This window comes from Stegastes partitus, unplaced genomic scaffold (assembly GCF_000690725.1).
Source record: "Stegastes partitus isolate 25-593 unplaced genomic scaffold, Stegastes_partitus-1.0.2 Scaffold748, whole genome shotgun sequence".
Classification (NCBI taxonomy): Eukaryota; Metazoa; Chordata; class Actinopteri; family Pomacentridae; genus Stegastes; species Stegastes partitus.
The window spans coordinates 7525-22478 of NW_007578479.1; the positions used below are offsets into that span (position 1 = coordinate 7525).

A 14954-nucleotide genomic window follows, 5' to 3' on the forward strand; every position below is an offset into this window, starting at 1 on the left:
TCGGGTTTGAGGAGATCTCTCTTGGAGCTGGAGAGGAGAGGTCCGCCGTCTCTCTCCTCCAGCCGCCGCCGGGCTTCTTCTCTGCAGCCTCCCGCCGCTTCATCATGGATCTGGGGACTAAAAGAGTCGCTGGGATTATCGCTCGGGTCGCCCTGCTCCTCTCCTGCTCGTACGGGACAACCGGAGAAGGTGAGCCGGCTGTGCGCTTTTCACTTTTCCCGGAGGAGACGCAGCGAGTCCGGGGCAGCGCAGCCCCGGAGAGGAGGCTTTAAATCACTCTGTCACACCGCCTGAAAACTACGAGGGTTTTGTTTACTGGATGCAGAAATAGCGAGCTGTTTGTTTTGTGAACTTGTTGTGGTAATTTTCGAAAATGCTTGGCTTCTTTTTTTTTCTTTTTCTGAGAGCTGTGGGATTTTACGCGCTTCTGTTGCGCATCGGTGCAGAAGTGGGTTGATATGGAAAGAGTGATTGAATTTTCTCCTATTTAATAGAACCGTATCAGCATCACTAGCCCACAAATGTAAGTGAAACCGAGGATATTTGGAAACTAACTTTCGCTTTTCCGCTGTTTTCGTAATCATATCAAGTTATTTGGCTGGTTGTAGGGTCCAAATGTAATCTCGTAATCGAGGATGAAGGCTGTTCTGCACATGATGCTTTCTAACACAAACAGCCTGCGCACAGTTTCATGTCATCAGATGCGTTCCTGTTCCGCTGTGTGCACAGAACCAACATTATGTCTTTGTCTCCTGGTTAATTTGGTGCTCAGCGCAGCGTGATGAGCATCCAGGGACTGAGCCACGTTTGTGCTCCAACACTCCGGAGAGCAGCCAGGTGTGGGAGAGAAAACGAGGCTGAATGCGGGTTGGAGAGGTGGTTTGACTCTGTAAACTCTCTTTACTCCACTATATGCTCAGCTGTGATTGTGCAGGGATGTCTGTTTCTGCCTTAGAGGTACAGGCAGGGAGAGAAATTCAAGGACAGACATGGAGAAAAACTGACAGGATTCTGGGTGCGTAATGAGACGTTACTGTATGTAACTAAAGCAGATGGTAGTAAAAGTTCTGTCTCCACGGTTTTATTCTCCTCTTCCACAACTCATCTGGTCCTCTCTCTATTCCTGAGCATTTAAAAAAATAAATTAATCTCTCCCAGGTTTTCACTTCCTTTCTTGTCTTTTCTTACACCCTCATCCAACATCACCATCATCACTGTCCTCAGCCCATTTCTGCTTCTCTGGCTTCATCCCTCCAGTCTTCTCTGTGACAGGCTGCGCCTCCCACATTATCATAAAAATGCCATTTGAAGAAACGTGCACAGCGATCCTTGGTGGTCCTGCTGTAGTTTAATGGGAAGGCATTCGACTGAGAGGCAGTAAGTGAGGGATTGGTTCTGCTTTTTCATTCTGCAGCTGGACAGATGAAGGGAGAAAAAGGTGATGTCAGAGGGACTTTGCAGGTCCGGTCTCTGTTGCTGAAACAAACAGCTTTGCCAAATGTTCTGAATTTACATCTTTCTGCTTTGTACTATCTCCATTTTGCCTGTTTTCTTCATCTCCTTCATCTCCTTCATCCCACCCTGCTGTTCCTGCCGCTAACTGTCCATCTTCTCCTGCTCGACTCATCTCTCTCTCTCTCCCCCACTGATTGCTCTGAGCTCCCCGCTTTTGCCAACAGATTTAGTCTTTCTCATCTTCTCCTTCTTTATTCTGTCAGTGTTTGCCATCTCTTTGTGCTCCTCTCCTACCTGGATCTCTGCTCTCCTGCTGCATCTGAATCAAAGCGCTGCTCTGCTCCTCCTCTTTAGCTTCCCCCTCCTGCATGTTTTCTGAATGTTTCATGACCACATCGCCTCATTTTTCTCTCCCCCCGTACTGCCTGCTCTTTTCTCTTCTCCCTGCATCTTCAGGTTATTTTCTGAATCTCCGTTGCCTCATGCTCACGCTGAAAGGTGGTTTTGAAGACCCAAACCAATCCTCGTACTTTATTTCTCCCATTTTCTCGTCTATCAAGTTGTAAAAGCCTCCTGAAAGAGCACCTCAGCGATTAGTATATCAGTTTTCTGTGTCCAGCTTGAAAGGTCTTGGCTCTGCTTTCTCTCTGTGTTTGTGTCGCACAGCCTGACCCAGCAGCGCACTCATCATGCACGGACCATAAACCACAGCAGCATAATAAGTTAAGACTGCAGAGGTGGAGGGATCCCAACTGCAGGTTTCTCACGGAGTCTCACGTCTCCATCCCCGGCCCCCCAGAGACAGTTCACCGTTCATTATGGCGGTGGTACTAAATGACAACAAAGTAGAAATACATATTTTAACAGCTACAGATGGCGCTCCGATGAGTTGTTAGCCCGAGGAGTGAAGCGCTGGGGTTTATGTGATGAGATTCGAGAAAGTCAGTGTGTGTGAAACAGCTATCCGCAGGGCCGTAAAGTCACTGTGCGTTTAATCGCCTTTTGATATTAACAGCATGATGGAGTCTCTGTGTGTTTTAAAGCGGCTTCTTTCATGAGTGTGGAGGAGGAGGAGGAGGAGGAGGAGGAGGAGGCAGATTGGTGCAGGGTTTACAGAGCCCAACATGTAACTGAAAGGTTTTTCTTCCCCATTGCTGGCAGTAGCCATTGTCAGCTGAGGGCAGATGGAGTGTTGATGTTGATGAGATTTCGTGGCCACTCACAGCCAGAAAAACAAGCTGTAAATAACATATTGCTTTACCTCGACCAATGCCTGACCTTTGGTGGCTGGTACCAATATCACCGATATTCCATAGGAGCTTCAGTAATAAGGAGCAGGATTCTCTTTTAGGTTTTAAATATGTTTTACCTTCCATCCCAGAGGTTTGAGGTAAACTGACAAAGCTAAAGCCTAAAAGAGAAGCCGAGCTGCTTTGCACCATGACCTGGATGACTGAATCCATACAGATACAGGCTCTTATTCCTATTGCACATATGGACAAAGAATGTTCTATCTCAACAGACTGAATGGTCTGTACGTCAGCCTTTGTGAGCGTTATATGTGGAGCATTGCTACAACACATGCAGCTGTTGCAATTCACAAACAATAACGACATTTCAGAGAGGTTACAACAAAGATATCAGCTGCAACTGGTTCATCTGGAATTCTGTGACCGTCTTTGAAGTGCTCAGATAAATTTAAAGTGTTTGCTCTTTTGCATACTGGCTTTTAGTAGTCTGGACTCAAACACAAAATATCTCCATGCACAAGTCTTGAAGTCGACCTGTTGCTGCACCTGCCTCAGTCATTCCACCTGTTGTTTTTTTCCTATTACCTCAAATATCCATGGAATCTGTTATGCTTGGTACAATAGAAAAACAAATGAAGTCATGTTTTCAGATTTTTCTTTGACATTGACTTGGTACAGAAGTATTGGTTCTCAAAATATCTGTAGTTATTTGCTTGTTAGCAAACAGAGTCATGTTTTTGGCGACCTGGCTATGATAGCTACAACTACTGGCTACTAAAGTTCATCGTTTCTCTCCTTGCAGTTTTTTTTTCCTTCCCACATGAACTTCTAAGCAAATGATCGCTATGCTATGTTCACCAGTTGAATGCTAGCTTTGTTGATAGAACTGGGCAGGTAACATACAGTGTGTACCATAAATTGCTATAACAGATGGACATGGCGACTGTGGTGAGCGACCACTGTTTGAAAGCTTTGAATTTGGAATCTGGCTGTCACAATCCTAAAACCTGTCAGTTCGCAGGTAGCACTGCCCTGAACCATACCCTGCTTTATCATCTGTTTTTCTCTAAATATAACCATAAATTACAAAATGAACATCGTGCTGTTTTAAAGGAGACACAAAACTAGTGACAGAAACAATAAACTCACGAGGAAGATGTTTACTGAGGTAACAAATCAAGCAAGAATTTGTGTAATTTTCTCATAGACTTCTATGCAATTACATTTTGCAGCCAGAGGAGTCGCCCCCTGCTGGTCATTAGAAAGAACGCAGGTTTAAGTCACTTCTGCATTGGCTTCACTTTTCAGACTCATAGGTGATATCCATCTTTAATATGTTGTCTATGGTGATACCAATGTGTCACATCCAGCTGACATTAGCGTTCATTTGGAGTCTAGTTCCAGTGTTCATTCTTCACTTCCTGAAGAAGTATTTGGTCATTAGCTTCTAACTGCTCAACTTCCAAGTTTTTGTCATTGTGTAACTGGCGTTCATTCACATTAAAACTGAAAGATGACAAAAGACCAGAACCACAGACTTCATCTTTCACATTACAAACAGCCATTTGATAATTAATTTGTTCAGTTTGCAAACAAAGCAGCAGGATGGATGCTCAATTGCCGACTGTAATAATGAAACTAATTATTAGAAAAGCTTACATTTAGACCGGCAGGTAGTTACAAGATCAGGACTTAGCAGCTGGAGCAAAAAGACACAAGGCAACACTGACAAAACGGCGAAAGACAGAAGGAAGAGAGCTGGCATTTATGGAGGGAACTAATGAGCCATTGGGAAACAGGTGAGTAAATGGGTGTAGGAGTCAGGTGAGCGGGACAGTCTGAGGACATCTGGTGGACAGATGGACACCAGTGAGGGATGGAGACAGGTGGATCTGGAAAAAGCAGATGGGAAAAGACTGGGGGAAAAATCAGTCCATTGAGTGCTGCAGAACGGCTAATGATTAGCCAATTAGCACCATGAATGGAACTAACGTCAATGAAGGACGTTTGTTGAGGTGTGTGCCAGACTCAAGGAGCAATAGAAGAAGATGCAACAGTGAGCTCTGTATTCAGGATAGATGTTGGTTAGCACTGTTGCCTCGCAGCAAGAACGTTGCCGGTTTGCGTCCTGGTGGGGGCACCAGAATCTTTCTTCATGGAGTCTCCATGTTCTCCCCGTGCAGCGTGGGTTCTCTCCGGGTTCTCCGGCTTCCTCCCACACAGTCCAAAAACATGTTGAGGTTAATTGGTGATTCTAAATTGTCCGTAGGTGTGAATGTGAGTGTGCTTGGTTGTCTGTCTCTAAGTGTAGCCCTGCGATAGACTGGTTACCTGTCCAGGGTGTCCCATGCTGTCGCCCTAAGTCGCAACCCTAGTGAGGATTAAGCGGTGTATGGATGATGGATGGATGGATGCTGCAGCTGCAATAGAGGCTGCTCTGAATCGGTTAAAAATACCAGTTTTTACTATCCACTGCTCAATTCTTAAAACCCAAAACAAACCCAATGTGTTGTCAACTTAAGATGCTGTTAGATTTACAGAGATATGTTGGTTTCTAGTGATTGGTTTTGGAAAATTGAATCCCCTCTTCCATCAAACTTTCTTAGACTGGAAACAATGTCAGACTGATGATGAAAAGAAAGTGTTACAAGCCGACAACTCTGACTGGCAAGGCAAGCCCCAAACAGGCCTGGGACAATACCTGTGACAAACACAATAAAAAGTCCTCATATGTTAGAGTAGATTTATTAGTGGTGATGCATTTCACTTTGTTTCTTGTATTTTAAAAATAAGTGACTTGACATAAATATAAGCAAACAGCAAATTCAGAACCTCCAATGACAAATCAAGTTTGTGTGTCGGTCCTTCAGCATATAAATGCGAGTGTTTCTGTCAATCGCAACAATTTTGCACTTATGTTCAGAAATGTTACAGTGAGAAATCCATTGTGCACAGCCAGAGAGAGAGAGAGACCAATTTTTCCAGTCACAGCGGCAGAAAACAAACCGGAATCCAATGCTGCCTCGGGGCACGCTGCACTCTGCATAAAGCATGTAGCTGTCATCACAGATGCACAAACAAGTCAGCCAGACTAAACCTGTTTTCGTACGCCCAAACTCCCCGCTTTAATCGAAAACAACAAATTATCCGGAAACCGCTAAATGTAGCGGAAGCAGAAAGGAGGTTGAACTAACCAGGAAATTACTGCAACTTTTTCAACAACACAGAGGCAGAAGAGATGATGAGTTGTAACGGTGTCTGTCTGTGGATTCTTCTGTTTTACGATACGTCCATTTTCTTACACTTATTCTGCTGGGCTGTGGTGGCGTGCCAGACATCCCTCTCCCTAGCAATGATTTTAAATTTCTTGTGGTGAATCCCAAGGCGTTCCTAGGCCAGGTGAGATGTGTAATTCCTTCAAGAAACAATGGATTTGCCTCAGGGTCTCCTTTCAGATAGATGCGCTTGGAAAACCTCCACAAGTGCCAAGACAGCATCAGTCAGACACCCAAACCACCTCAGCTGGCTGGTTTTAAGAGCAAGTCTACTCTGAGCTTCTGGATGTCCAAGGTCCCCACTTTATCTCTAGAACTGAGCTCAACCCCCCTACGGAGGACACCTCGTTGGACTGCTTGTACTAGTGGTCTCTTTCTTCAGTCACTACCCAGAGCTCAGGAGCATCAGTGAAGGTTGGAATGTAGATCAGCTTGTAAATTAAGAGCTTTTGCTGCCAACTTAGCTCCTTCTTCACGATGGTTGTCCGGTGCAATGGCAACAGGAGAGAACCATGGCATTGGTTTGGAGGTGCAGGTTGTTTCTCCACCAGACATATAAACATCATTCCACAGCTTGACGGCAGTTGGAGATTAGATTTTGCTTCTGTTCAAGAACGTGTACATCCTTGGACATGCATAGACCAAAGTGCTTTGCTAATGAGTCCGAGTTTGCCAGTTTGAGAGAACTTCGAATCCAGTTTCTAAGATGTTGGCAGTGGAAAACCGTGTTTATTAGAAGTGTGCTGTGTCTCTAATTGTGCCCTCAGAAAGTTTTCATCCCTTGTGAGTTATTTTGTTGGGTTTTATTTTGCTGTTTCTTCAAGCATAATCTGAGTAGTATAGCACTGCCCTGAATGTCTCTCCACATTAATTAGTGGCTTGTTTAATTAGTTTTGCTGTATTATTAGGAAGTGGTTCCTTCCTCTAAAAAAAATTGTTGGGCTAGTTTTCTTTGTGGATGATTATTCTGTTTTTTGAAGCATAAACTCAGCGCAGGTACACCAAGTTAGATTTTATTGTTAAGTGTACCATACAACCGAAGGTGAAGGCCAGTGTTGTGTTCATATCCAAAGTTTATTTTCAGCTCGGAAGGACAAACAAATTGAGGAATGCATACAACTGAGGTAAACTCTGGTATTGATCAGCAGGGTTTGATTTCCTCAAGAATGCTGAATACCAATAATAAAACACAATAGCTTGGATTATTTAAAGGTGTGTTTGGTTTAAGTCAATGCTCAGTACAAGCTAACTCAAAGTAAAGTAAATAAATTCCACCACTTAGGTGTGTGATGTCCTGATAGAAGCAGTTTGCTTTTTTCATACCATGTCCACTCTAATGAGGGATTACTTATGATTATCTGGATGTGTCTCAGCAATCCCCAGTGAACAACTCTACATTTTCTTAGATGTTGTTGAGGTGAGAGAGTGATGCTCTTGTCATAGCTGCAACACAATAGTCTTAAAAATACATTTTATTGGGTTGCACATAGTTTTAGTCTCTCTTGTTTCTTGCTGTTTTTCAACAGCAGTTATTTCCGTAACAATGTTGGGTTGTGACAGCTTTTGAATTTTTTTTATTGGATCCTGTTCCTGGTTGGCGACGTACTCTTTAAACAGCTAAAAATCTATTTTGAATTACAACACAGCATTCTGATCACTGCATGTTCAATGTATGGGAGTCCTTTTATTCATCAAGTCAGTATTTTAAGCTTTAGATGCTCAAATCTGTATGAGAACCTTCAACATTTGGATCTTATAATCAGCTGTTAAAGTCAGCTTTATGTTGCAGCTGTTAAAAAAATCAGTACGATTATTCTCATATTCAGTTTGCGGCTACAAGTTGTGAAAACTAATAGCCGGCATAATTGATGTAAATGTTCATTAATTTACTCGCAGCCACTACAAACTCTATTATTTATGTCTTCTCATGCAGCTGGCCATAGCTGAATCTAAAAAAGTGAATCTCTGAATCCAATCTTTGGAGGTAATGGTACTGAACAAATGGGGGCACGGCTACAGCTCACCTGGATGAGCTGGCGTCCCATGTACCGGGCTACAGTCCTGATGTGGAGGTCACGAGTTCAAATTCTGCTCATGACCCTTTTCCACACGTCCTCCTCCCATTCTTCTCCCCCACTTTCCTGTCTGTCTCTCACTGCACTGTCCAATAAAGGCACAAAATATAACTTACATATATATATTATTTAAAAAATGGTACTGATGCAGCATATGATATTTTATTAAATTATATCCATTCTTTTCAGTATTTGTTGGTCCAACAAACTGCATCACTACACAGAATGGACACCATCAAATAAACGTGTGATTTTATTGGAAATGACTCTGGGCAGATGGAGAGTGGGGTCATTGATCAGAAATCACAAGTCAGTGTTCCGACTATTTGAATCGTGTACTGTAACAGATTTGTGGCACAGAGTTAATGAGGTTGTCTGTGCTGCTTGTGGAATGTTGTTCTACTCTTCTTGAAGGACTTGGTGAAATTGGAGGACATTTTTGGGGGAGGAGGACGGTGGAGTTGAGGACATTCAGGTGCCTAACTGTTGCTCTGACTGACATTCAGCATGTAGCAGCTCCAGTCTTTTGCATTGTGTCATTTTATTAAAGCTGCATTCTGAGGTGGACTTTGATAGTCACTGGTCAAAGATGTGTCTGTTTACTCTATTTGATCAGTGGTTTCAAACGGATTTGACCTTGAGAAGTAGATTTGATTGTGGTTTTAGGTTTGATGAAATGGTACTGATCCCCAGCTTGAGCTGATGCTGTGATGTGGCCATGACACTGTTTAAAGCAGCATCCCAATATCAAAGTCTAACTTTGATAACCAGAGACAGTTACACTGGGATTCATGAGATACAACCAAAAGAACATTTATTCGTTTGTGTTTTGTTTCCAGAAAGATGCAGGTTGCAGCTCTAAAGTTTTGTAAATGTACTATTTTTATTTTTAAGTCTCCTGCACGGAACGTATTTTGTACGTCTGTACATTCTGTAGGAGAAATCCCTCCTCTGTTACTCTTCATTGAGCTTCTTATCTTTTTTCTCTGCTAAAGGCTCCTTATGGAGGAGTTTTTCACTTATGAAGATAGCAGCAGTGTATACATACGTATTGGAAAGCCATTTGAAGCAAATCTGCAATGTTGGGATATATATATATGAAATAAATGTAAATGAAGGGACAGATTAAAAAAATACTGGTCACAGTCGAAGCAGCAGGAACAGAACGATCCTGACTTTTACTCCCTTTTTTGGTTCAAGCTCCAGAAGAACTGGAGCCTTTGTGTCTGATAACCTTATTAGGATTATTTTCTCAAACTTTGAAATGCTCTCTGCAGAGACCCTCTTAAAAAAATACCAGAAACAAACTGTCTGTACTGGTACTGGTTTTGGCTCTGTGTTTACGGTGGTGAGTGGGCTGATGTGAACGTGTAATAAATTCGTGCATGTTTCTCTTCCAGCTGGAGATTTAAATTAATGAGATTGGCCCTGGGTGTTTTAAGCAAACACGAGGTTAAAGTTTATGTAAGCACATTAATGTGAAGATGTAACTGCCTGGAGTGAAAGAGACACATCTGACCTCCCGCTAAACGCAGTAATGTTCCTCCGTGGAGGGAAGGACACTCCCTGCCTCTGCTTCCTCCTGGCTCAGGCAGTAAATTACCAAGTATTCCCAGTCTAAGTGCGAGTTTAAGTGCAGGAGCGGTCAGAAAGCTGAAGATGTAATGTACATCGAGCCTCCTCATTGCTTATTTATATGACCAGATTAGAAGAAGATTAAAAGACAGAATACTGGCCTGGCTGTTTCAAAAGGGAATAAAAAGACGAGATGAAATGAAACTTTAATGATGGGAAATCTGGTTAAAGTTATATTCATGAATAGAATTTGTAAAAAAAACTAGAAGGATGCTTGTCCTCCACCAAGGCCAGTGACCTATCTTGAAATTTTAGCAGAAGTGATTTGAATTTACAGAGTTCTTCCTTTGCATGCACTCCACCTCTCTAATAAGTTTCATAAAATTAACCCACATAGTTTCTGCATAATCTTGCCGACAGAAAAACCAACAAATTACATTTTGGCTGTCACCTTGGTGGAGGAAAAGTGTTTACAGCAGTGCAAGGAAGTAAAAAGTAACAGAAGTCTGATTAAAAATGAAATAAAAGTATGTGCAATCTGAAAAATACAAGTGCTACAGATACACAAACATACAGTATATCATAACTTGTATGTGCAAATTTTGCAAATACACTTTTAAATTTGTAGCACGTGTGAATGTTGAAATAAGGCTAAACTGCTTCATGAAAATTCACTCCTGAGCTGATTTTTCAAAATGCGTGGTTAAATAAGGGTTAAAAAAAAAATGCAAGCGAGACCACAGGCCACAGTGGCAAAAGATATCAAGTTTGGATCAATACTATGAAGATGAAGGATAGATGACAAACAGAAGTTATGATAGATTCCCACAACAAGACAGAGTGTTTCAGAAAGGAAATGACTTGATGGATCGGATGAAAGGAGCAGGATGAACAAATGAGCAGAGACTAATGGACTGAGCATGTGATATACTCCACAATAGTGCATTAATATTGACAAAAACTGCCACAAATAGAAGAACAAAGAATGCACCGCTCACTCAGTCCTGTAAGTTGTCCTTCAGCCATTTATTCCTGGGAGAGCCGCCCCTCTGTTCATCAATCACTTCATAATCGTCCATGACTTCTCTCCACACGTCGTTTGTTTCGGTGCTCTGCTGGTGCCGGGGGCAAGGTCTGACTGAAACTGTTTGTCAGAGAGTGAACGGAAGGAGCTAAAATACATCCTGAGGGGTTATGATGTTTGTGTTTCTTCCTTCACAGTAATTGTAGCAGTCGTTTCGCTGCTTAATGAGGAGAACAGCGAGCTCGTGGCTTCTAGGTGTTAGTCACTGAAACACGGGACCATTTTCAGTTCACGTTGGAAAAAAACTTTTACTAGGAGTCATAATTATAAAGAAATTTTTGGTATGAAAGTTACAAGTAAGAAGAAAACCTTGTGAACCCAGAAATTTTCATTAATTTGTCCACAAGTTGGGAAACTGTAAAGGGATTGCTGTGACATTTGAAGCAACTTTATGTCACTGAGAAATCCACCCAGCGGCACTCACAGGCTCCATGTTCATTTCAAACTCCTGTTGGCTTTGGCTGCTTGTATTTGTACATTTTATTCATTTCAGTCTGGACCAGAGTGAGGAATGGGGCTTTCCCAAGTATGAAGTTTTAGTTGAGGGTTAACTGGCATACAGATGTTTGTGATATGCAACTTAATTGCCTTTTTCTGTTTATTTTATGCCTTGACTAGTTTTAGGTAGGTGGTATTAACACTTTTGAGCCCCAGTTTTTGGTTGAGAATTCAACAAATCTCCTCCACCAAGTTATTGGACTCTCCTGTTTCATTTTAAGCCAAACTTTTCCCACAGCAGTGCTGCGGTGTTTAGCTTTACAACTAAATCCATGATGTCAGTGTCAATAGATGCACTTTGAAATGCAACTTGACCGCATCGAAACAAATACTTGGCGCCATGAAACCAACGCAGAAGACAGGAGTGAAAATGGTGACAAATGACATGGAAACAGCAAGTAAAATTTAATTTCATCCACTTTTTTCTACCCACGTGAATGGAGATGATTCTAATGATAATGCAAAAATGATAAAATAATTGCCTACAGGCGGTTATGTAATAATTGTGACTAAGGGACCAGCAGAACAACACTGGCAGTCCCAGAATCACACTGCAGGCACGGCTACAGTGGTACCTGCTGCAATGATCTTTAAAGTTTGAAATAGTGTCAAACACCAAAAGCTTTTCAGAAAACATAATGTCTTACATGTATACATGACATCCCCTCAGCAGTTTGGTTGTCACTGACATCGACCATTACAGTTAATCAGTCATTTGTCTTTAAATCTTACAAATCGTATTACTGATTCTTTATTTCTCAAATACAAAGGGGGTTTCAGGGGCATCAGATCAGAAAAATGCTCTTGATCTAAAGAGCTTGAATCCTGATTGTATCAAGAGAGTAAGTTACGCATAATGGTCCGTTGTGCTGTTACAAAGAAAACATGGCTTGTGTCAGATGAATAATTTTTCCACTCGACCACAATTATAAAGAGACGTCTGCAAAACTGCTAAAAGAACATTACCAACTGGATACAAGGTCGGCTTGGACTCTATTGTATGTATATTATAGAAGGTTTCATGTTTGTAAAACCTCTTCAGCATCAAGAAAAGTGAGCTATATTTCTGTGAAATCATCACAATGTAAAGTCTATGAGGTGAACAGGAGTCAAGAAAAGTGAAGGAAACACACTGACTGTATATAAAGATGGATGAACCTTTCATGACACCCTTCGGTTTACTGAAGTTCAGTGCAGTGGCTCGGGCCATCGCCATGTTGGCAGTGCCTGACTCGTCCTAACTCTACTCAGCTAATCCAAAAATGAACAAAGAGGTGTTGGTGTGTGAGTGGAGCGGAGGCAGGCCTTGCATCCAAATGTCACTCAGTGCAGGTACACCTTCAATTCTATATCATTTTTAACCTTAATACAATTTAAACAAGTGAGTCACCTGCCCCGCACAGTTTACATGAAGGCAGAAATTAACCTTATAGACCAAAACCGTTTTTTGTACCAGACTGTAAACATGTTTATTTCTGCTGTAAAGTCAGACAGTTTAACATGGAGATCTATGTGGCTCAACATGCTGCTTTGGCCAGCCCCAAGTGGCGATTTGAGGAACTGCAGGTTTTGGCACTTCAGTGTTTGCTTTATTTTCCAGCCCCACATGTTGCTGCTTCATATTAATGTAGGCAATGACGGTATAAAGCTTTTTTCAAGCATCTGAGGTTTTTTGTAGTGAGCAGGTGCCAACTTTGACTCCAGTTCTCCTTAACACATTCATTAAGTCATGCTGTCATTTTCAAGGAGGACCTGACCACAGCTTACATTTAGACAACACCTCAAAAGAAGTCAGTCCCACAAAACAATCACTACGTGCATGCAAACTTTAAAAAACAAACAAAAAAAACATTATATATTATTAAAAATGTTCAAGCCTGGCCAACTTGTGATCAGCTGAGGATGTTTAAGATCTCACCAGCTTAGATTGCAAACTGAATGCAAATTGACACCATGAATGAAAGCTGCTGCAGGGAGTTGTAGGCAGAGTTTCCTCTCTTCCTCTTCCTCTCATGTTGGTTACTGGCTGTGGGCAAATTTGAGAGCAAAATGGGGTCAAGTTCCAATCAATAGACGGGCCATCATTTATTCATATAACGCTATCTTCTGTAGCAGGCTCAGCTTTGACGGGAATGAAATAGTTTTTGTCTCATAAGTCATCAATCAGATTACTCATCGTCCGCGTGCCAAGGATTGATGGTTGCGCTCACTTTCCCTGCTGTCATCTTCAGGTATGTTGTCAGTGTGGCTCTACCCTTCGCTTTGTCTGTCTCATCAGTCTTCCTTGAGGTTTTTATCTCCACTCGGAGCTGATTTAGAGCCACTGGAGTGTGTGCTATAATCATAGCTTAATGACAGATAATCTCAAGAACACTAAATGACTTTAATCCTAGCCTAATGACAGATAATACCACTACTTCTCTGCTGTGTGTGTGTGCTGATTTGCATTTTCCCAGTGGATCATGGCCTCTGAGAGCGAAGTTTTAAACTTAAAGCTGCGATAAGTAGTCCGTTCACTTTCTACCTGCAGAGAAGAAGAAAGGTGTCCTGTCCTCAAAGTCAGCTGTTGAGTTTGGAAAGCTATTTGAGAGTCAGTTAGGAAGTAAGATTAATTCATTTTGAAGCATTTTTTTTCCCCCCAGCTTGCTCTCCAGTCGCCCAGTGATCGTGCAAAAACGACATGACAAGCCGATCAAAATGATTTCTTCATCAGTGGTCTTGACACTAGTGTTTCTGCTAATTACTTCCAATTAAAGGCATGGTTTGATTATTCACACAGAGAATTGTTAGGATGCTGGAGGCTGAATGGTAAATTCAGGGATGTTATTACAAACTCAATTAAGGCTCTTCAAAAAGAGAGTGTTATTTAGGCTATGGAGGCTCCAGAGGGATATTAGGGCGTTCTCGATTCAGTCTCAAAGCCAACAAAGTATTCCACATCTCCTTCAGAATTAATCTGGTAGAGAAAACGACGAACATGGTGTAGTCCAGCTGTCTGTTTCAGCTGTTGCGTAATCCCGTCTAAGAGGACTTTACTGCTTTTCAGTGAGCTGGTTGTTTTCCACTGAGAAGACCATTTAAGTTTAAACTCATAGGTGTGAACATGTGGGAAAATTCTTTGAAAACCTCCTGGTGGTTTATGATTCATGAGAGGGCAGATCAGAGAGCCAAGATGAGGAAAAAGGAAAGTAGCTGAGGGTAAATCCTCTTCATATTTCTTCTTTAGTGTCATTTATGGAAATGTGGGCAGGCGATGTGGAGCCATGAATGGGTTATTATGAAGTCAAGGTTACGGAGCATATGAGAAACCAGCGGTCATGAATCTGGATTTAATGTCCTAGAAACAGGTAGTTACTGGAAGGTGGAGGACTACAGTCCATCTTTGTGATAATAGGAACTGCTGGACTGGTGTGTTTGTTGAAGGCCATCTCTAGAAAAAGTCTTGTTCCCCAAAAACAGTGAAACCATTCATCATGTGGGTTGTCATCATCTCAGGTAACTTGTGGCTTCAAATTCTGGATTTACTTTCATGATACTCTCATTTTAGGCAGTTTCAAGTGAGTCTTTTGTAGTTTGTTTTTTTTTAACAGCTGGAATGAATCTTCTGCAGATGTTCAAAACTGCCTTTCCACACATGCAAGACCCCAAAGAGACGCAAGAGAAAAGACGATACGTTTCCCTGAACACTCTGGACACTCTGCACTCACGACTGCTTTCACAAATTAAACTGACGATTTCAAAA

The 14954-nt window shown here is 41.9% G+C and overlaps 1 protein-coding gene across 1 annotated transcript in view; it reads left to right on the forward strand.

Annotated features, from left to right (window-relative positions):
* The first annotated feature begins 104 nt into the window (after nt 1-104).
* Nucleotides 105-14954, forward strand: part of LOC103364417 (contactin-associated protein-like 4) — a 138157-nt gene continuing 123307 nt past the window's right edge. Inside the window, exon 1 of the mRNA XM_008291534.1 lies at nt 105-189. Coding sequence (XP_008289756.1) covers nt 105-189 — 85 coding nt within the window. The remainder of the gene's footprint in view (nt 190-14954) is intronic.